The 23,442-nt window shown below is 42.0% G+C and overlaps 1 protein-coding gene across 1 annotated transcript; it reads right to left on the reverse strand.

Moving 5' to 3' along the window:
- Nucleotides 1-1,059: 1,059 nt before the first annotated feature.
- On the reverse strand, nucleotides 1,060-6,935 carry LOC119527959 (angiopoietin-related protein 7-like). The gene is made up of 5 exons (XM_037828528.1): nucleotides 6,348-6,935; nucleotides 3,243-3,343; nucleotides 2,440-2,634; nucleotides 1,580-1,778; nucleotides 1,060-1,342 (listed from the first exon to the last, which is right to left on the reverse strand). Exons 1-5 carry the CDS (start codon nucleotides 6,715-6,717, stop codon nucleotides 1,173-1,175), a joined length of 1,035 nt encoding a protein of 344 aa, XP_037684456.1. The 5' UTR covers nucleotides 6,718-6,935; the 3' UTR covers nucleotides 1,060-1,172.
- Nucleotides 6,936-23,442: the final 16,507 nt, after the last annotated feature.

Here is a 23,442-nt window from a genome sequence, read left to right on the forward strand (position 1 = left end):
ATGATGAACATGTGACAGTGGCCTTGCGGGGTTAGGTAGGTGGGCCAGGATCTGATCTCTTACCAGTGTCTGCTGCTCTTTTTGTCCTTCACCTTTTCTTTTTTGGGTTCCTATTCTTCCTTTGGTTTCCCTGAATACTGAAATAAACTCATGAGTCTCTTTCTTATGGCTCATTCTGATTTTTTTACTGAAACTCTGCCATGCTCTAAGTGGTAATGGTAAAAACTACGGAAGAAACAAAGAAATTTAAAAAGGGTTTATTACAAAAGGAAAAGAAACTTAAATGTTTAAAACACAACTACAACATTTTATTTTATAAAGCAAGATGCTTATATACAGCATGAATTATTAACCATAGCACCATCTACCTTCATTTTCATTTTGAATAGACAAACTGTGAGATGAAGCTCTTTGAGCCCCTTTCTTACTATAAACAAACAAAAATAAATTGGTCTGTATACTGATCATGAATATTTTCAGGTGGTTTTGTGCAAGCTTCATGGAAGCTTTCTCCCCACCCCGTGGGTGCTCCTCTGACACTGCTGGGCCCAGTCATTCCCGGGAGGGCTCTGCCCTGAGGGAGGCCAAGCGTGGGGGCCTAGGTCCCTGGAGCCTCCTCCAAGCAGCACCAGCCTGGGCCAGCTCAGCCCCAGCAGAAGTTTTTGTGTTTTAAAAACAAAGTGTATAGATGGAAGGACATTTCATTAAACTTAAAAATGGAAACTCCTTCCTCCTCTTTTACACCTTTTCCTAACACCCAAGGCCTCTCCCTTGAGAATCAAAGTAATGTAGTTCTTCTAAGCAAAATGATTGGTTTCCTGCCATCACATAATCTAGGCCTTAGTGAAAAATGGAATAAGAGACCTCACACAAAAATTTTTTTTCAACAAAAAATATTGTGGAAAAGACAGGCTGCTATGTCAGGGATCACAGGCAGAGCCCATCCAGTGCAGCCCCTGAGAAGTCTCTCTTGGGACCCATTATGATTAAATGCCTCGTCCCATTAGCTTGAACATCTTTTGTTGTCCTCCTCAGAGATGCATTCTCTCATTGGAGATTATGGGCCATTTTCCATCCCTACCATTTCTATCCTCTCTTCCTCCCTTTCTCTACCCTTGCCCAGCCTCCATTTCTTTCTATTTCTGCATCCCTGTTCCACAGCAGATCTCTTTTTAGGGCTTGAAGTCTTCTGGGCGGATTTTCATCTCCACCTGTTTCAGGGAGTAGCTAGACCCATGCCAGCCGTTCCAGAAGATGCCATCCAGGTGCTTTTTGTGCTCTCCGAGGCGGTAGTACACCCCGTTGAGGTTCGAGTCTGTGCAGCATTTGTACCAATATCCACCTGACACAAGAAACAGATTAGTTCCAGTAAGCTGAGTATGCCCACCCCCTTGGAAAATAGATGGTAGCCCAGATATCAGGGAATTGAAGATGAGATGGCAGAGCCCATATCAAAAGAAAATCCCAAAGCCAGAACACCAATAGTACAGTGATAAATTCATCCTCTCTTTTTAAGTGGGATTACAGGTTTATACTCAATCCCCACTCCCCACCCCACCACCACACACACCCATCTTACCTTTAAGGAGCTGTGCACACTTGTTCAAGCAGTTGTCATTGTCCTTGTCCTTGGTGCTGAAGGCTGTGTTGTTATGATAGAGGAGGGCGTCATGTCCCACATTGCCACTGTAGTTCCCCAGGAAGAGGCGGTAGCTGCTCACTTCATCACCCAGAACAAAGTGGCTGTACTCAGCATAGCGCACGTTGCCTTCCCAGTCCTGTCAGGAAGAGTCAGAGCCTTAGAGAAACCGCCCAGGGCTTCATTTCATCTCACAGAGAAGACCCAGCCCTGTAGCTCCTCTCCCTCTGCAGGCCCATAGCCAGGCATCTTTTATCATAGCTCTGGGTCTAGTTTACCTCTGTTCCATAGCAACCTGGAGATCAGAAAGCATGAGTCCTAGATCAGACTTTCTCTTGATTTTTCATGTGAACTTGATTATTGTCTCTTTCTGTACTTCCTCACTTCCCTGGTGTGAGTTGTAAATTTGCAATTTCACTCTATCTCACTCAGATATGTTAAGAAAAAAAAAAAAAGTAATGTGGAATATAAAGCGCTTTGAGGCCTTTGTGAAGGGGCACTCGCAAGTATTGGTAAGCCTTGCACATAAAGAACCTCATTCCCAGGCCAGGTCGGAGTTAGCCTGTTGGACTTGCTCTGCTCTGGCCTGGGCTGGCCACCTCCTCATGCCACTGTAGCCCCCCTTTTGAGCAAAATAGGGAAAAAACTATTCTTCCTCAGCTGTCCTGCCATCTGAAGGAAAACCATCATAGTAAATATTCACATCTTAGTGACTAAGCCTAGGAACCGTGCCCCAGAGTGATGCACAGACATGTGTGGTGGCCCTGGAACAGTCCCAGGGACCCAGGCCCAGCATTCACCTCCATTTCCACACGTAGCCGAGTTGGCCGTCTGGAGAGTCTGTGGATGTGTTCATTCCCCAGCCAGAAGTCTCCACGGATGCTGCCAAAGCCCTGCTTGTACTGCTTCCAGTCCTGGTAGAAGGAGACAAGTCCACTCTTTTGTCTCTGAATGATGGTCCAGCCACCGCCTGAGGTCTCCATGTCACAGAACACCTAGCACAGAGAATTGCGCTGGTCAGGGACTTGCAGAGGCAGGTGGCAGGAGTGTGTGGTCAGGAGTCACAATCTTTTCCCAGCCTCACAGCTAGTGGATGCGTACGCTTTCATAGTCATACTGGCTCACTGGTAGTAATGGTTCTACCCCAGTGTTGGTGAGTTAGGACAGGGCAGTGGTATACTGGGGAAGAATTATAAGAATTGGGGATGTGGGGAGCACATATACTTCAAAGAGAGAAACCCAGGTGTTTCTGAGGTGCCCCCTTTATGTTCTCTCTTTTCTTCTACCCACAAAAAATTACTACACTAGGACATGGAAGAGATCAAAACTAGCTAGGTGTTGGTAATCAGAACAATCTAATGTATGTTAGAGGGTCTGGTTTTAGTTGATACTGACCTAAAGGGGAAAAATAGATGCCTATGTTTTTGGGGGGTTCATTTGGCCCATAAATTGAGTGTTTAGTATCTGTGGTATTTGGCATGCTTGCATCTCCATTTTGTGTTTCCCTTTCATTAGACTAGAAATAATCCCCTTTGTCTCCATCCCTTTGAGTGGGGTGGAGGACAAGGGGTAGAACATCAACCGTGGACTTATTGCACCTTACCTCCAGCTCAGGACTGCCCAGGAATTCATTGCGAGGAAGTTTATACACTCCAGAGATGCGGTAGTTCTTCTGAAAAAGGGAAGAGCAGTCATAGACGGCATCTACAAAAGGAGCAAACCACAGGGTGAGCATCCAGATTCAGGGCTCCAGGGCAGGCGGGATGTTCCTGCTGCATCTAAACTGAACGTGTTGTATTAGTTAGGGTTCTCTAGGGAAACAGAATCAACAAGAGATGTCTAAATATAAGATTTTTATAAAAGTGTCTCATGGAAATGTGGGGATGCATGAGTCAAATTTTGTAGGGCAGACAGAAAACTGGCCACTCCAATGAAGGTGTTCAACAAACTCCTCAGGTAGCAAACTGGCAACTCTGATGAGGGTGTCTGATGAATTCCTCAGGAAATGCTTCGCTGGGCAGCTAAAGAAGAAGTGAAGATCCTCTATCTGTCTTGCTTAAAAGTCTTCAACTGATAGGATTAAATCTAGCTGATTGAATTATGTGATTGTGGAAGACATGCCCTTTGTTGTATAATCAGTCACAACTGGAGCCAATTGACTGATGATTTAATAAACCAGCCTTCTGGTTTATTAACCAGCCACAAATGTCCTTGCAGTAATGGTTAGGCAAGTGCTTGCTTGACCAGACAGACATCTGAGTACCATCACCTGGCCAAGATGACACATGAACCTAACCATCACATGTGTAAAAACCGAGACTTGATTTCAACCATGGAATTGACATTAATCTTAATTGCTGGGCAGTGTCTGGATTCAGAAGAGGTGTGGACAGAGAGAGCAAAAAAAGTGTTTTTTTGTCCTCATTAGTGGTAGGACAGGAGTGTGGGGAAGCCCTTCACCTGGATGGCATCAACAGAGCACTCAAACAGGCAGTTGCAGGCTGACTATGAAAAGTATTATCTTGCTATCCTCTAGGCCATGAATTCTAGAAATGTTACAATGTGTGAAGACCACGGATTCTAACATTTGTTGTAACTGACACTACTGTTTGATAAATTGAGACTTGTCAGACAGCTGGCCCATTACCACAAAAGCCATGAATGTCTCACAGGGTCTGGCTTTGGTGCTGGTTGGTTGGTTGGTTGGTTTTTGTTTTTATTGTTGTTTAGAGGGTAATGGTCATTGCCAACCAGGACCTGAATAAAGGGAAATAGATTTTACAATCTTATCTTTCCCCCATTAATCTAAAAATGCCAGAATGAAATGCAAATACCCCGAAGAACCCTTTGAGATCTTCTCCTGACAGTGTTATTAAAACAAAAAAATTAGCACATTGGACAGGGTGATTTTCACTCTGGGGTTGATTTAAATGCTTCCTTGGCTGCCCTTTGGGCATCTGCTTTATGCAGGACTTTGTATCCCTGTTCTGAATATCGAAGGGCTCTCTGAGAGAGCCAGCCTGCACTGATAGGATCCAGAGCTTTGGAAATCATACTCTCCAGGAGATGCTTTCTGCCTCTGTGTCTTGGGATCTTTGTCTTGGTGGCCACTCCTGACAGCTCTGGGAGAAGAGCACAATGATGGCAACTGGATGCCTCCTGCCCCAGGAGTTGTCCGAGGCTGCCTGGCTCCCTAGCAGAGCACGCTGGGCCAGGGGAATTGGGTGCATGTGCCTTTGTCCTCAGAGTTCTTCATTTCCTGTTACTGATGAAAGCATCTCAACTCACTGCTTTTTCCAAGGCACCTCCTTACAGAGAATAAAGGTGGCCAGCAGCTGGTAATGCAGAAGAATAAGGAATGACCCCCAGAGCAAAAGAGTAAGAGGCAGGCTGGGGAGCTCCTTTGGTCCCCCAAGAAACTCCCACTGGGTGGTGAGAAAATCACTTCTTTGGGGGAGCAGGAAGTGGCCTGGCAGATTCCTCTCTCTGGCCTGATCTGCTGCATATCTAGTCTCATCTCCCAGCCCCAATCAAGACTCATTTCTCTGGAAAATTGCCTAAGAATAACTTTCTAATCCCAATCCGAGGGTCAGGAAGGAAATGCTTAGAAAATGATCTATACAATTTGGTATACAAAACAGAGTTTTAAAGCTTACTTCATTTTAAAACTTTGTCTTCATCTGAACTGAGGGTAAACAGTAACCTGCTCATTAGAGCCATTGTGATTTCCAAGAAGCTAAGCATTTCTTTGTTCACAGTTTGCTTAATAATCGAACTAACAATTTTTGTATCAGCAAGAAATGACATATCTATAGAATATGTTTCTTACACCTAATCATTTCCTAATACTTCCAGAAAGCTAAATTAATCTCTAAACAATAAATTTACCTCTGCACCTATCTGAGCCGAGTGAGCCAGAAACTGAAAGTTACTTTGCAAAGGAACATATTTAAAAATGTATCCTATTTTTGACCTTTGAAAACCCAAATTTCAGTATAGCATTTTTGTATTTCCCTTATTATTTGAGAATTTTATCTGAGACCCTGGGGAAAAATAGAAACCCTAAAATTCAGGAGCCTTGAAGAGCCTGTCATGTCTTGAACACAAAGGGGTTCTTCAGATGGCTGTGGGCAGAGTCTAAGACTTAATTTTGTGCCAGTAAGAAGAGTCAGAGTTTTATAATCAACACAAAACTGCAGTAATGCTCGTCCCCACTAAATCGTAGGGGCACCAGAGAAGCATTTTGACAAAACTCTGCTATTAGAGCAACAGATGTTAAGGTTTGAGTGTGTGTTTCTGCTTCCCTTGATCGAAGGTTCAGCCTGACAGCTCTTGGTCAGGACGCAGCAAGGCTAGACCAACCCAGGAAAACTTGAACTCTGTCTGAGACTTGCTCTGTGACATGGAGCAAATCATGTAATCTCTCCCTGTGCTCCAAGACAGGAATTTGCACCTTCCTTATTTTGAAGCATTTTATGAATAAGAGAGACCCAGGCAGGTACAGGGTAAATCTACAGAGATTTAGAAATCAAAAGAAGTTTTCCTTAAACCATTACCAAATGGAAAATACAGCCAGTGGCATGTACCCAAGAAAGTAGACTGCAAAACACCACCACCCCCCCGCCAGCCCCATAGTTGTTAAGAAGCAACAGGATGGATGGGGGAGACACTTGGCTATTTGAGGGGAAGGTGGAAAGGTTCTCCTTACCTGCCGAGGTCTGAGTGACAGCCTGTGCTGTCTGCAGCTGCATAACATCAATCTGGTTGTTCATTTCAGAGAACTTGATCTCGGCATCTGTGAGCCGCGATACTATATGCTTGTTACTGGTCTCCAGTTCCATCACCTGCGTGGCAACGCTGGCCCTGTCCCTCTCCTTCTTCTGACTCAGTTCACTCAGCAGACTGCTTAGGTTGGCAACTTCGGCCTTGAGCTCCTGCATATCCTGACAGTAGGCAGCCAGTTTGTACTTTGCGAGTATGTTGCCCGTAGGGGGCTTCTGTGGCCACACTGGGTGGCTGGCAAAGGCCACAATGAGAATGCAGAGCCAGGTCATGGCTGAGAGAGTCTTTTCCAGCATCTTCCTTGGGCCTTGCTGAGGAAGGATCTTCCTTTAAGGGAATCTGGATTTGCCAGTTGACGTTTGCGAAGCGGCAGCAAATTATCACCTTATACCTTCGCTCCTGATGGTCTCACCACTTCCTTGTTTTCTTCCTTTCCCTGCTCTTTCTTAGTCCTCCTCAGAGCTGTCAGAGTTTCTGAAAGTGGAGCTTAATTGGGTATCTCAGAGCCCTCCTTCCCAAGCCTGAATGCTCTGCAAACTGAGCATCTTAAATGTTGTTTGCTTCCTTAACCTCCACCCCCACCAGGGCCATGCACTGTGCTTCAGTCCCTCCCAGCTCCTCGGGGAGGGTCAGGTGCCTGCTGGGTGAAGTCAGCATCATCTTAGGCCAGAGCAGGGGAGGCGGGGAGGGATACAGGGGCGAGTCTCTCTTTTCTTGCCTGCACAGTGTCTGGGCTGAGACAGGAGGACTGTGACTTTGTGTATTTCCACTACGTTTTGTCTGTTAGATTATGACCCTGCCAGCCACAGGCTCCACTCTGTCAGCAAGCAGGGCAGCGTCAGAAGAATTTCCAAATCCTGTTCTAAAGGTTCTAAAGGAATATGGGAGAGATGGAAACTCGGAAGTGCCAGGCCTGGTCCTGGGATTGATCCCCCACACTTCCCTCAGGCTTTAGGCAGAATAGAGAACAGGCTCATCTCTGAGACAAGGGAGTATATTATCTTTTTTTTTCTGTTTATATAAATAATATACGCCCATGGTTCAAAACTTGGAAAATATATTAAAGAATCCCCATTACTGAATAAGTACATATCCAGAGTCTAATTCCCTCCTCTCATGCAATATGATTTGCAATTTGAAATTGTATTTCCTCCCTCTCTGCCTCTGTCTCTCTATGACTTTCTCCCTCTCCTTCTCTCTCTACATTTATGATTTTGTATCAAAATAGGGATATTTTAATTTTTCACGTACCATATATGAAGAATACTCTTGCTTTGGAAACAAATGTAAAAACCTGGAATTTCAGCAGACACCCTTGGAATAAGCTTTTCTCTAAGAATGTAAACATTCTGTCCTTAAAACAGTACTTTGTCCTTGGAACGTGCTATTGCTGTATCCCATGTTATTGAGACACTGGAGCAGAATTTACTTATAATGTTGAATTTCACTGTGGGATTTTCAGTTGTCTGAGCCTGATGCTTGACAACTCTCCTCCATGCCATAATCCACCCCAGAGCCCTTTTCCAGTCAGGGCTTCTAACTTCTCAGAAAGTAATTTCTGTTTCAGCAGCTAGAGTTACCAAACAGTTTTTCTTCCCTCTAAATCAAAGAGCAATAGGAGTTCAAGATGGGCCAGGGTTAGTTTCCTCACATCCTTAGTCACCTTTACCTGCTAAGGGCTGAGGAATTTGCAGACACCTGGCAGCAACTTGACTTTTTGCTCAAAAGATTCCATTTAGAATTGGCACTGTCTGCTAGTCCCTGCTCTCTTTTGGCAAATATCTCACCCAGCCGGGCAAGCCCCAAGTTGTCAGCATCTGACAGTATATGCTAAACTCCATGAGGATCTTCAAAGTTATCTGGCCATCAACTAAGACTGAGCCTAAACCATGACCACAGAAGGGCCGTGCACCACCCATACCTGCCACGTGACCCTGCTGCCTTGGTGCTCCATCGAGTGACTCAGAAGAGAAAGCATAAAGGAACATTGCAGCTCTGTGGATTCCCAACCAGCTTTTTGTTTGCTCTTCCCCATAGCCACCCCCTCACTACTCACCCAGAAGTTATGAATACACTTTCATATCTGGACAGAAAATGAACCAGTCATTCTTATCTACAACCCATCAAACAATCTTTCTAGGCAAGGTAAGAGAGGTTTTTTTTTTTTAATTTTTTAATTTTATTCATCAAAAAATTAAAAATAAACCAACAAACAAAAACAACATTTCAAGCAAAACAAAGCAAGGGATTAAGAAAAACAAATAACCTAAAATAACTACTTTGCTTCCAACATGTTCCTACCATACCCTAAGAAAATTAATAAACCATATCCAAATAAAGGAATAAGAAAAAGAAATAATCTAAAATAACTACATTGCTTCCATGTTCCCACCATACCCAAAGAAAATTAGCAAACCATAATCAAAGGCAAAGAAAAACCTAATAACCTATAATAACTACAATGAGATAATTTTTTAATGCAATAGTGTTATCAAAATATTTAAAAAATTCAACCAAAGCAAAACAAATGAGTAAGAAAAACAAATAACCTAAAATAACTTTATTGCTTCCAACATGTCCCTACCTTGAAACAATCCTTTCTAGGGAAGGTAAGAGAGATTTTGTAAATTTGGACAGGAAGCATCTAGCTTTTAGTTTGATTACCTAGTTTCTGACATTTGTTTCCTAGAAGTTTACATCTAACATGAGGCATAATTTGGAGATGAAGCTTTTCTTAAGTTTCCAATTTTCTTAAATTATCTACATGCTGCCAAAATATCAATAATCTCCCCAAAACAAAAACAGCTAATTAAGGGTATTTCCCATGCCAGATTATCTATTCACTAAAGCAGCCACAGCCCCGTGATGTCTAGATTCTGCATTTCCAAAAGAAGGAAAAGTAAGTCCTTTTTGAGCACAGCTAAGCTTACAGAGAACACAGTGAAGAAGGTGGAGGACTCGAGTGCTTTCCGCTTCTTCTTATTCCTTTCATCGAACAGAGTAACCATTTAAAAAATGTGAATTAACTGAGGAAGTAGGAAAAACTTGTTTTGAATACATTACAGTTTCTCCTTTTCAGCTTGGTGTTTCTGGGAGATATGTTTATGAAAATAGAAGTTTATATTATCAGTGAAAAAAGCCACTGAGCTTTAACTTAGTCTGGGAGTTCTTAGATGTTAAGGTGTTTGAGCTGACTGCCTTCAGGCTGGCAGCAAGGACTGGAGCCTGCAGAACAGCCTCAGGACTGCACATCTAGAAAGGCCTAGAGGTGGTCTCTCCCTCTCCCCCAAATAGGAGAGTGGTTTCATTTTCTCTAAAAGTCCCCAAGTGAGAGACTGCTCCTCGTTTGCTAGTGTCTTCCTGCCTGGGCCTCCCCTTAAACCTTCACTTTCAGAATTGCTAAGGGGCAGAAGCATCTCCCTCAGCACCAGACTCTCAGAGTTTGCTGAATGAATAAATTTCAGAAGAGCCTGCTTTGTTGTTTGTTTTATTGTGTACTTCATATGAATGTTTTACTTCTTCTCAAGTTTTTAATGAGTCACAGCTTGCCTTAGTGTGTAGCCTTTCAGTAGCTGACCCTTGTTTCACTTGATCTCATTTCCATTTCATCTGAAAGCCCAAGTCTGTCACAGAAGTTTCCCCTCTCTTCCCTAAGCCTTCTGATTTGCTGCTTCCAACAAAGAGTGTGCCCTGGACCTCTCAGAAATCTTTTCTCTTAGACTTCCTCTCAGAGACTCTGAATTAATTATAGAACATGGCTAAAAAAGCCTCAGTGATTTCACAGGACTTCATAGCAAAATTGTTCTGTTAGCCACCAGGTCAGTTGCAGAACACGGCGACAACGCCAGCCCAGCCTGAAGTGCCTCGTGGTCCAGTAGGAGCGCCCGATGCCCAGGACAGACGGGGGCTGAGAGCAGGAGCAGTGCCCACCCCAGATGAGGTCCTCAAAGGCCTCCTGAAGCTTTAAAGGCAAAGGAGAAGCCAGAGTGGGACAGGGCACTCTGAGCAGAGTTGCAGATAATTGAAAGGCCTTGGCTTGTAGAAGAACGTGAGCAGTTGAGGATGGCTCCCAAGGAAAGAAGGGAGAAGTGTGGCTGCAGGAATTGGAGCTGGGGAGGTGAGGAGGGGCCTTGTCATTCTGCTGACACAGGGGCTGTGGAAGGAACACAGAGACGCTTTTATCTCTTGGTGGCTTTGTTTTCCTGGGTCGTACCAGGAAAGTGGATTTTTGTAGCTGCCAGACAAGACTTTTAACTGGAAAATGGGCAAGTTAGAACGTTTGAATTTCTTAATGCATTCTTACTAAATGCCCTGGGGACAGCTGGCTTTAGGATTAAGGAGGCAGTAAGGGTCTAGAATCAGACAAATCTGGATTCTAATCCCTCCTCACCACCTGCTAGCTGTATGACTGTGGGCAAATTACTTAACTTCTCTGAGTTTCTGTTTATCTGGAGATGAAATTTGTCACTACCTTATATTGCTGGATTGTTGTGAGGAGTAAGTTAAATAAAGCAAAGGCATTCTTGAATAAGAAAAACAAATTTGGAGGAATTACACTATTAGATGTCAAGATTTATCATAAACTACTGTAAGTAATTAAGGCAGTGCAGCATTGGTACAAGCATAAACAAATAGACAAATGGAATAGGACAGAATATCCAGAAATAGACCCACATATATGTACACTTAGTTTATGACAGAGTAACCCTGCAGGACAGTGAGGAAAGGACAGTCTTTACATAAGTGCTGCTGGGTCAACTCGATACCCATATAGGAAATAAAAAACCCACAGCATAGAGTTCATCCTTGGGAATATCTTTAGATTTAATGGGACTACTCTTGTGACTTAGAATAGTTTTTCCTGATTCTTATATACCACTATGGGGAAAGAAGACCTGTTGGCAAATAAACATTATCACAATTCTCTGAAACCTTTACTTGTAAACTGCATCCTGATTTCAGAGATGTTAAACTGTGAAAAAGTGTGTGTCTTAGGGTTGATGAAATACAAATGCTCTGGACACTTGCCCTTGGCCACCTCTGACACAGCCTGTCCCAGTAAAGAAGGAATATCTCAGGGGTGACACCACTGCCCTCTCCAAAATTATTTTGGACATCTCACTGGCTATGAATCTTAGCAATCCAGTTAAAGTGTGTGTTGGTCCACTTGCATAAGGTTTTCTTTACCAAGAAGTTTGGCATAGATTTTCTTTTCATTTAAAAAAAGTATAGCTCCCTCCACCAATCTTGAAAAGATAGAATTTTGTCCTCTTTCTACCTAATACAGACAGTTGTTATCCCATACCTTCTCACATAGAGATTTAGCGTGTCCTCTAGATATTATGACAGACTTGCCATTTAAACCGTGGTCACCCAAAGGAAGGGCAATTGTCTTAGGGTGCCTGGGCCCCGCTTCCAGCCAGGAGCTGCCTGGAGGTGGCGGTAGAGTGGGCAACTTGCCTGGCTTATCTCCACACACTGCTGATGCCCAGACCCTCCTCTTAGAGCTCTGCAGGGAGACCACCTACTAAGCGTAGAGAATGAGCCTGGTTAGCCCTCGGCCGACAGGAGGGCAGGCCCACGAGGCTGCCAGTGGGGTCTCTTGGGGTCTGTCAGTGGGATGAAATGATTACACAGCCCTTAAAAAGACTCTGAATAAGGTGGGATACACCTGGGTGAAAAAACAATTCAAAATTGTATGTATGCTTTGGGCACCACTAAAATATGTATTTATTTTTATAAAATACACATAAATAAAAATAATATGTTGGAAAAGTGATTATATTATGGTGAACTTTCCTTCCTCCAAATGTTTTTCATTAAAAAAACGTAGCTCCCCCCACCAATCTTGAAAAGATAGAATTTTGCCCTCCTTCTACCTAATACAGACAGTTGTTGGCTCATACTTTCTCACATAGAGATTTAGTGTGTCCTTTAAATAATATGACAGACTTGCCATTTACTGTGATCACCCAAAGGAAGGGCTGAAGATGAAGTAAGAACCATTTACTCTCAGGCCATTCTGGGATGAGACAATGCATCAGGAGTCCATCTTGATTGTCTGAGGTGGCCACTGCTCTAGCACCAGATCTTTTTTATCTTGGTATCTTAGCTCCCTGAGAATTCCAAGGACACTGATGTCCCACTTTTGATGCTTTCTAATGGGGCTAACCTTCTCTTTCTTAATATATGGAAATAGAGTAGTTATTTTTCCTAAATTTTTGAAGAAAGAACGAAAAGGTTTGACTCTGCTAGCCTCAGAACTGCTATTTCCACTTGGCTCTGGCTTTGAGCTACAGAACTCTTAAGGACTTCCAGTCTCCCTTCCCTTTCCCTACTGTCTGCATGTAAATTGCCCCTCACAAACTTCCTTCACCATCACTGCTTCACTGCTGTCCTTTAGCTTCCTTATAATTACCCTATTCATAAAGAAACTCTTACATCCTTGAGTTCCCCAGACCATTCTGTTGCTCCCAGAGTCCCAGGTTAGCAGTTTCATAAAAACACTAGGGCTCAGCCAACCCCAAATCATCCTGACACCATAAGAGAGACAAGCTGTTTTGCTTTTCATCATGTATTAGACACAGGGTTGTCTCAGTGCAGGGAAAAGCAACAGGGTCTGATCTGAAGTAACTACCACTCTGTAGTACAAGAAAACCTGCTTGCTGTAGTGGTTAGGACCCAACACAGTGTCCAGTTTGGCCTCATCTGGGCTGGTCAGAAGCTCCTCAGTCAGGCCTGCTGCAGACCCCCATCAGCTGTGTGGCACGTGTCACCAGCCCAGTGCCAAGGGAATCCAGAGAACTCTTACTTGACAGGGAAACAAAGGAAACTCAGACTGTGGTCTGTGCTAGAAATAGACAAGAGAGGGAAGGCCCAGAGCCACGTGGGAAGCAAATAAGTGATCTCATAAATTCCTAATGGACACACTTTGAAAACCTGAGCCTCCCTCAGAACAGACTGCAGTTGCTCCACATTTGACCGAGGATTTTCCAGAGCATTGGGGTTTGCGTTGAACCACTTTGCTTTAATAGCTTGTGGGTCACTGAGGCACCAAGGCTGAGAGATGGGGTTGCTAACCCAGCTGTGCAAGAAGGAATTACTAAGCCTAGTTACTCTGAATTTGCTATCAACCCAGAAGGCTGTGGAACAGTGACTTTGAAATGCCTTTGGAAATCAACAGTATTCTTCTGTTTTCTCTTCTCAGATGGTAGGAATTGTGTTTGAATGCAAGTCCCTCTTATTGGCTTGAGAGACCTTCAGCAGGTAATGACCAACCCATTCTGTCAGTCTCATTTTTCTCTGGGAAACTGCTCAGGACCTGCCCACGGAAAGCCCTGAGGGAAAGCTTTCTGGAAAGGGAAAGGTCCTGGGGGAGTAAACACGCTCTGCTCCCAGCATTAGCTTCCCTGGATCACTGTTGACAGAGAACTGCCAAGGCCATGAGAAACTCCTTCCCACCTGAACCACTTCCTCAGCTTCCCTGCTGCCCCTGCTTGGGTAAGCCTACCTCTGCAAAGAGGTTTTTGGATACTGGGGAGAAAAGATGCTTGGTGTAACCCATACAAAGGCATTGAGGGAATTTCTTATCTTTTTTGTTAATTCCAATCAAGTCTTCAAAGCGTTTTTCCCCAAATGTCAATTTTCCCCATATACAAGCTCTTCCACATGGCCTCCTTCAATAAAGATTAAATCGTGGAATGGGGAAAGGGAAGATGGTGAATGAGTGAGAATGAGTATGTCTGTATAATTGCCTCTTCCTCTGATACCCTACTGACTGAGTCACTGTGTTCTCTCCATTTCTGTTCAGTGTCCGTTTGTGGGCTCTGGGTTTTATGATGCAGATGGGCAGTTTCTGTTTGCTTTCTACAGATTTGCAACTATATAAGATCACAACTGGATGTTCTCACTGGATAACAGAACAGGTTGCAGATATACCCCTCACACCCATGTTAAGGCAGCAGTGAGAATCAATAACTCAGAAATCCTTTTGACGTAGTTCTCCTTTCCTTTGAGCCTCAGTGTGCATCCAGAGGAGATGGGAAATCTAGGTGGCCTGTCATCTCTGCACACTGCTATCGTGGGCACATTGCTGCCAAGCCTGTGTCCCTCTAAACTTGTTTGCTTGCAGACCTTGCAGCTGGACCAGAGTCCACAGGGTCTGGTTTGTGTTGTCATACACTCTCCTGCTGTTGGGTTGGGCTTCAGACTGTTTGCTTTTATAAGCTTCCAGCATTAATAGGGAAAGATGTGAGGAGCACACAAGAAAGCATTTATAGAATGGGCTTTATAAAACGCCCAGCTGCTCCATAAAGTGAGAGTTCCTCATTAAGGGGGCTCTTGAGCAAACATGATTTCTTAACATGAGCCGAGCATACAATCTCTCCCTTCAGTCTCATAAAACCTCATCTGAATTTAAAATGGGAACATTTCAAAGGATAGTCTTGTGTCACCCATGTGGGCAAGAGGCTTGGGTACTTAAAGCCAGGAAATCCTGAGTTTTGAGAGACTTAATCTCATACCTTGCAATAGGGACATTGTCTCTAAGCCCAGCAGCCTCAGGCAAGCAGCCTCAAAGAAGCCTCCTATGGCAGCATGGCTGACTGTCATATTGGAAGGCCTTAAGGTTTATTAGTAGCTTTTGAAATGAAATAAGAAAGGGAGGGGGTCAGAGGGGAGTGTAAGCGCCGTGTCAGTAAGGGGGTTAAAATAAACACACAGTAGGGCTGCTTTCTCCTGCAGGGATATTATATATAGAGATCACTAATTGAAAACATCCCACCCATTGCTTTCAAGTAGTCATTCATTCATTCATTTTACAAGTATTTACTGGGCACTTACTGATGCTGAAGGTAGAAAGCTAAGAGCACAGTCTACCACATCAAAAAGCTTATAACATATCCTCTATTTAAGATCATTTTAAATGCTAAATTTTGAAGGGAAAGGTTGACAACCTACAGCCTGTGACCTACTGGGGCACATTTTCCTCATCTGTAAAATGTGATTATTATTAATAATAGTGCCTACCTCAGAGGGCTGAGATAATGCAGATAAGCAATTGACACAGTGCCTGGCACATATAGTGAGCTCCCAGTAATTTGGGGTATCTTTTCATTGTTGTTGTCATTATAATACATTGCCTCCCGTAGTCGTGTGCTAGAAGTTAGAGGACGAAGAAAAAATTAAGGCACCAAACAAGGTGAGAGACCCTGTTGCTCAGGCCTTTTGTTCCCTTTAACTCTCCAGAACCTCTTACAACGTCTGCAGTTAGCTTTCTCCAGCAACCTTGTAGGCAAGACCCCACAGAAGGCAAGAGAGAAGTGCAGTCTAAGGAGAACTTCATAGGAAATTCACATGTCAAAATGGGAGGAAGAAAGAATAAAGAGGGTGATACAGCTGGTTAGTTTAAAATCTTTTTGACTCTCTGAACCAAAGAGAATGGGTGTGTATATTCTCCTTTCCCTCAGGTCCTTAAATCAGAGACCAAGAAATTAAATTTTTTTTAAATTTCATTCTCAGTTTTCAATATTTTTCAGTCCATTTAGTCAAAGCTGTAATTTTTCAGTGACTGTCCTTCCAGTTGGACAAGAGCTTATCGTGAAGCTCTGGGCACATCCCCAGGGCAGGTGCTAAGGGCCCTGGTGGATATTCCCCTCCAACAAGCCCAGCCTCTCCCCTCCCCACTGAGCTATGTCTGGATCCTCAGCTGCCCCCAGTTAAGTAGGAAGTATTATGTGGAAGAGCCATTTGTACTTTGGGAGGTTTGGACTTTGTCTAAAAGGAGTTGGGTTATTTGGTGTTTTTCGTTTTTTTTTTTTAATTTGTAAATCCATTCTGGCCTGTCTTTAGAGGAGATTTATCAATTTGTATTTCTCCTATCGGGTTTCTATTCACTACTTTCTGACTTTGATCAGTTTGTTTAAAACTCCTTTTTATGCCTAATGAGTGGGAGGGTGGAGTGGGAAGAGATTTTTGTTTGTTTTTAGTTTTCTCTTGTTTTATCCCCAGAATGAGGCAAGCTTTAGTAATATTCATAATTTGTTTTTGAAAATAAAATATGTTCCAGCTTAGAAACTTAGAAGACAAGGTTAGAATAAGACAAGGCAAGATTAGAACTCCTGGATTTTTTTGTCTGATTCTTAGTTAGCCTCTGGTTCAGGCAAAGAACCACTTCATCGTCCTCATCAGAACAATTATTTACTCCTACCAAGGCCATCCCAATAGTCCTTGTTAGGGCTAATGTATTGAGAAAGGATTTCCTGCTGGTGTTCTGTTTTTCAGCTTCTTATGCTTCCAAAATCTATTTGGGTTCAAGGAACTAGATAATTAAAAATCTTTCCCCTGTAACAGTAATTGTTACTACTGTTCACTCAGCCCCATGCAGGTGGGCAACAAAGTACAGTCCCTGACCTAAGGGCCAAGTGGCATCGAGATCCTACTGTAGAGTTAGTCTCTTTGAGCTGGCTTTTCATCTTCAGCTGAGAAAAATTCATATATGGCTTCTTGAAGGAAACAGTGATGCTACAGTTTCACTCTGAAATAAAAACATCTCTGACTTCTGCAGCAAACCACCTTTCAGGGAGTGTTCTGGCTGATTACTTTCCTTAGGACAAGAGCAGAAGCCACAGTGGGTCCTCCCAGGAGATCCTGCACCAGGTGGCCTGTGTCCCCTGAACACAGACGGACAGTGACACCATGTTCACCTCTGGGTGCTGCCCTCCCCAGTGCCTGGATACGCAACTCAAGCAGGGCTATTTGGGAAGCATTTGGAACTCAAACACCAATGATTTCCTAATGCTAGCTCAAGTCTCAACCATGGATGTGTGTTTCTACAGTTCACAAGTAGCTAAACAACTGTGTTCCTAACAAGTTTTATCCTTGGACAAAAATTTCATTACCCATTATTTAAGTCCCTGAAGAACCTGTGAGGGAGGTAGCATTATCCCCAGTTATAGATGAGGAAGTTAAAACTCACAGCAGGTAATGGGGTGGGATGGGGGGGATGATTTGGGTGTTCTTTTTTCACTTTTATTTTTTATTCTTGTTCTGGTTCTTTCTGATGTAAAGCAAATGTTCAGAGATAGACTGTGGTGATGAACTCATAACTATGTTATCATACTGTGGACAGTTGATTGTATACCACGGATGATTGTATGGTGTTTGAATGTATCTCAATAAAACTGAATTTAATAAAAAAAAAAAAAAACTCAAAGCAGGTGACTTGCTAATGGTCACACAACTCATAGGTGGCAGAATTGGACCTCCAGAGTTTTAAACCCAAGTCTTCTGACTCCAAATCCAGAGCTGCTTCACTCGCTTCCTCCCCTCAACAAAGAGGAGACATAAGGTTGCTTCAGATAACATGTGCACTGTGCAGATTCGTTGTGGGGCTTGGGGGAAATTGCTGTGCATGTCCCCCCACCTCCCTGTGGGTCTTCGGGCTGATAATTCCTTTCTCCTCCTGCTCGCCCAGGGCAGCATGACACTGAAGGAGTGATCAGTTAGAAAGATTGTTTGAAATTTGCCTTGTAAACTTGAGGCATTAGATTATTACTTTTACAAATGTTAACTTCTCTAATTCATCAGATTTGTGAGCAGTTCCCTCTAAGTTTTATTGGAAGAAATGTGGTAGAAATTGAATTTTAAAAAATAATATTTATAATCCTTTGCCATTTTGCCACATTGAACCCAAGTCCTGGAATTTTCCAAAACCACTTAAAAGTTAGTTCTAATCAAGTAGACAGTTTGTACTTGAGGCAATAAACTAAATCCTTGCTCTTTAAACCACTCTCGACTCCCACGCTGGTGTGTCATCTCTTGCTCCCTATCAAGAAACAGATATAATCCTTGTTGTCATATGGCTTTCTCCAACCCACTCCTCCCTCACTCCTTTCCTTCTTCCCATAACTTAGGCTTATGATTAGTATCGGGGTTCAATACGATTTATTTCCATTGTTAGAAGAGTCTAAGGCCCATGCCCTTCTACTTTCTGGAGCTCTTTGCAATCTCTGATTAACCGATCCCAGGCACCAGGCTTTCCAGGGCTCTGCCTCGTTGCCCCATTCCAGGTCCAAACCTCCAGCCGCACTGGCCATGCACAGCCTACAGATACCCAGCAAGGCAGTGTGGTGTTGGCGAAAAGCATCTACACCAGAGAGACCAGTCCAAGCACCTGTAGATGGCGCCCTTCACAGCCCCATGCTGATGGAGGGGTGGTCCTTGAGGAGGGACTGAGGAGGTTTCTGAGTTTGAAGACAAAGGAGATGGGCTCTGTCAGGGGAGCAGTCACGATGGTTGCACAGCCACAGGCCCAGGTTCCCTGATACTGACATGGGTGACCCAGCCTCGGTGCCTCTTCTGGGTCGCTCACAGGGTCAGAAGATGTTAAGTTAAAAGTTCAGTGACCTCATATGGTCGTGCATGATGACAGATGATTTTGGATCCAGGGTTTCTAGTTTTTTAAAAATAGACATGTGTTGCCTGACCTACGGGATCTGAGAGGAAACCACTCTGTGCTGCTTGGAGGAATATTAGCATTTGTTTTACTGCCTCAACTCCACCCCCCACCTCCAAAAAAAATTGAGGGGTAGGGAATCAAAAAGCTTTCTCAGATGAAATCATTCATGCTAAACTTTCCAGATAGCACTAAATAATTGATGCTTGATCTGCATCTGCAAGACATTGTCCCCAACATCCTAGGAGCCATCTGCCCACAAATGATCCCCTTCCTCCCACCCACAAACATGTTGAGTGTAACCACCTCTTCCTTTTGTTTTTCCAGCATTAATAATAAGCTACAGCAGCCAGAGGCAGCTGCTGGGGTGTTAGAATATGCCATGAAGCTCTTTGGAGAGCTGGTAAGTGCCTCGTTCACTTAGAAAAGCAAGAGGTGGGGGGACACCTGGCAAGGAAGGCACTTGGCCCCTACCTCAAAAAAGTTATTTCCTTTTCTGGTTTTTAATAATCACTCACAGTATGGCTCTTATTATCTATATCATTCTCTCTCTCTCTCTCTCCCCCTCTTTCTCTCTCTCTCTCTTTCATACATTAGAGAAGTGTGAGGTAGACGGAAAAATCATGCACAATTACAGAGTTCCCATATACCCCACTCACACATAGTTTTCCTTATAACACTTTTTATTAGTGTGGTAGCTTTTTTACAATTGAGGAAACAATATTATTTTAATTGTACTATTAACCATAGTCCATAGTTTACATTAGGGTTCACTGTTCATGTTGTACTATTCTATGGCTTTTTTAAAGTTTAGTTCTGATAACATATATACAACCTAAAATGTCCCTTTTTGACCAGATTCAAATATATAATTCATTGGTGTTAATTACAGTCTCAATATTATGCTACCATCACCACCATCCATGACCAAAAAAACAGAAACTGTACTCATTAAGCATTAACTCCACATTCCCTACACCTACCCCAGCCTCTGATACTTCGTAAACTTTGTTGTCTCTATTAATTTGCATATTCTAGTTACTTCAAATCAGTGAGATCATATGACATTTTTCTTTTGTGTCTGGCTTATTTCACTCAACATGAGGTCTTCAAGGTTATTCCATATTGTCATGTGTTTCAGAACTTCACTTCTTTTTATGGTTGAATAATATTCCATTGTATGTATTTACCATATTTTGTCCATTAATCTGTTGATAGAAGCTTGGGTTCCTTCCATCTTTTGACAATTATGAATAATGGTCACTGTGACCATCAGGGTGTAAGTATCTGTTTAAGTCCCTACTTTCAGTTCTTTGGGGTAATTCTATACTTAACTTTCTGAGGAGCCACCAAACTGTTTTCCACAGCTCTGCACCATTTTACATTCCAACCAACAAAGAATGAGTGTTCCTATTTCTCCATGTCCTTTCCAAAAATTGTCATTTTCTTTTTTCTTATTTTTTTTTAATATTAGCCATTCTAGTGTAGGTGAAATAGTATCTCATGATTTTGATTTGCATTTCTCTAATGTCTAATGATGCTAAGCATCTTTTCATTCACTTATAGACTAATTGTATTTCTTCTTTGGAGAAATGTCTGCTCAGGTCTTTTGCCATTTTTAATAGGGCTGTATGTCTTTTTGTTGTGGAATTGTAGGATTTCTTTATATACTCTGGATATTAAAACCTTACCAGTATGTGGTTTCCAAACGTTTTTCCCCATTCTTCAGGTTGTCTTTTTACTTTCATGAAGAAGTCCCTTGATATACAAAAATTTTAATTTTGCTAAAGTCCCATTTATCTATTTTTTCTTTTGTTATTTTTGCTTTAAATGCCTAAGAAACCATTGCTTAACACAAGGTCCTAAAGATGCTTCCCTATGTTTTCTTCAAGGACTTTTATAGTTTTGGTTCTTATATTTAGGTCTTTGATCCATTTTGAGTTAATTTTTATATGTTATGAGGCAGGGGATCCACCTTCATTCTTTTGCATGCATCCAGTTTTCCCAGCACCGTTTTTTTGAAGAGACTAGTCTTTCCCCATTGCATGGACTTCACATTGTTGTCAAAAATTAATTGGCTATTCAACTTGGCAGGTGAACTCACTGCCCTCCCCCCTAGGTGGGGCCTGACTCCCAGGGGTGTAAATCTCCCTGCAATCTAGGGGATGAACCTGAACCTGGCGTCATAGGATTGAGAACATCTTCTTGACCAAAAAGGGGAAGAAAAGTGAAACAAAATAAAGTTTAAATGGCTGAGAGATTTCAAATGGAGTTGAGAGGTCACTCTGGTGGGCATTCTTATGCACTATATAGATATCCCTTTCTAGGTTTTAATGAAATGGAGTAACTAGAAATAAATACCTGAAAGTATCAAACTCTAACTCAGTGGCCTTGAATCTTAAAGATGATTGTTTAACTATGTAGCTTACAAGGGGTGGCAGTGTGATGGTGAAAACTCACACCCCCTTTATCTAGTGTGTGGGTGGATGAGTAGAAAAATGGGGACAGGGACTAACTGAAAATTTGGGTGGGATGGGAGGATGATTTGGGTGTTCTTTTTTCTTATTTTTATTCTTCACGGTGTAAGGAAAATGTTCAAAAATGGATTGGGGTGATGAAGTTACAACTGTATGATGGTACTATAAACAGTTGATTGTACACCATGGATGATTGTATGGTATGTAAATATATTTCAATAAAACTGAATTTTAAAAAATCAATTGGCTGTTGATTCTTGAAGACAATTTCATAACTATGTAGCATATGAGATGTGACTGTGTGATTGTGAAACCTTGTGGCTGAACTTCCTTTATCTAGTGTATGGACAGATGAGTAGAAAAATGGGGACAAAAACTAAATGAAAAAGGGGGAGGGGATGGAATGCTTTGTGTGTTCTTTTTTACTTTTATTTTTATTATATTTATTTTTGGGGGAGTAAGGAAAATGTTCAAAAATTGATTGTAATGATGAAGGCACAATTATGATGGTTCTCTGACTAGTTGATTGTACACTGGGGATAATTGTAGATTTTGTGAATATATCTCAATAAAACTGAATTTTAAAAAAATAGTAAAAAAAAAAAATTCAGTTGGCTGCTTGTGCAATACTGAAGTTTTGCCCTTTGAGAAAAACTGTCTCCTATGAAAATTGCCTTGACAAAAACAGTTCTGGTTTTACTAATCATTTTGTTTTTTTAAGTAATGTGTGTATGCAAGGTGGACCCTTGATGAGCCAATATTCCACTGTGGATATGTACCAATGTTTACACCCTTTTGGAACAGAAGTTACTGTAAAAAGAAATGTTGCTTTGAAGCAAAATTTTTGAAACATTCAAACTTCTGTATCAAAAATTCACCAGGTTTTCATTGTGAAAACAAAGTCAATTGACTGTAGTTGTGTGGGTTTATTTCTGAACTCTCAGTTCAATTCCATTGGTCTATGTCTGCCCTTGTGCCAGTACCACACTGTTTTGATTACTATAGCTTTGTAATATGTTTAAAAATTGGAAATTGTGGGTCCTCCAACATTGTTATTCTATTTCAATATTGTTTTCCTGATTTGGGACCCCTTACCCTTTCACACAAATTTAATGATTGGCTTTTACATTTCTGCAAAAAAAACTGTTAGAATTTTGATTGATTGCATTGAATCTGTCAATCGCTTTTGGTAAAATTGATATATTAGTGATATTAGTTTTTCATTCCATGCGCATGGAGATTCCTTCCATTTATTTAGGTCCTCTTTGATTGCTTTCAGCAATATTTTGTAGTTTTCCAGGAACAGGTTCTTTACATCCTTGGTTAGAGTTTTTCCTATATATGTGATTTATTAAGTTGCTATTGTAAATGGAAATTTTTCTTGATTTTCTCTTCAGATTGTTCATTATTAGTGCACAGAAATGCTTCTGTTTTCTGTATATAGATTTTGTAGCCCATCAACCAGGTACTTTGCAGAATTTGTTTTTTAGCTTGGGTATCTTTCTTGTGGATTTTTCAGGATTTTCTATATATGCTATCATGTCACCTACATATAGGGAAAGCTTTATGTCTTTTCCAATTGGGGTGCCTTTTCTTTGTTATTCTTGCCTAATTGCTCTGGCTAGAAATTCCAGTACAATGTTGAGTAACACTGGTGACAATGGACAGCCTTTCTTGTTCTTTTTTTTTTAAATTAAATTCAGTTTTATTGAAATATATTCACATACCATACAGTCATCCATGGTAAACAATCAACTGTTCACAGTATGATCATATAGTTATGCATTCATCACCGCAATCTATTTCTGAACATTTTCCTTACATCAGAAAGAATCAGAGTAAGATTAAAAATAAAAGTAAAAAAGAACACCCAAATCATCCCCCCCATCCCACCCTATTTTTCATTTAGTTTTTGTCCCCATTTTTATATTCATCCATCCATACACTAGATAAAGGGAGTGTGATCCACAAGGTTTTCACAATCACACTGTCACCCCTTGTAAGCTACATTATTATACAATTGTCTTCAGGAGTCCAGACTACTGGGTTGGAGTTTGATGGTTTCAGGTATTTACTTCTAGTTATTCCAA

This window comes from Choloepus didactylus, chromosome 2 (assembly GCF_015220235.1).
Source record: "Choloepus didactylus isolate mChoDid1 chromosome 2, mChoDid1.pri, whole genome shotgun sequence".
Taxonomy (NCBI): domain Eukaryota; kingdom Metazoa; phylum Chordata; class Mammalia; order Pilosa; family Megalonychidae; genus Choloepus; species Choloepus didactylus.

Coding starts and splice junctions, on each gene's coding strand:
- LOC119527959 (XM_037828528.1), bottom strand. CDS start 6,717: ATGCTGGAAAAGACTCTCTCAGCCATGACCTGGCTCTGCATTCTCATT. Junction 3,344..6,347: donor TGTCACTCAGACCTCGGCAG/GTAAGGAGAACC, acceptor CTCCTTTTGTAG/ATGCCGTCTATGACTGCTCT. Junction 2,635..3,242: donor TGGGCAGTCCTGAGCTGGAG/GTAAGGTGCAAT, acceptor TCTCTGTGCTAG/GTGTTCTGTGACATGGAGAC.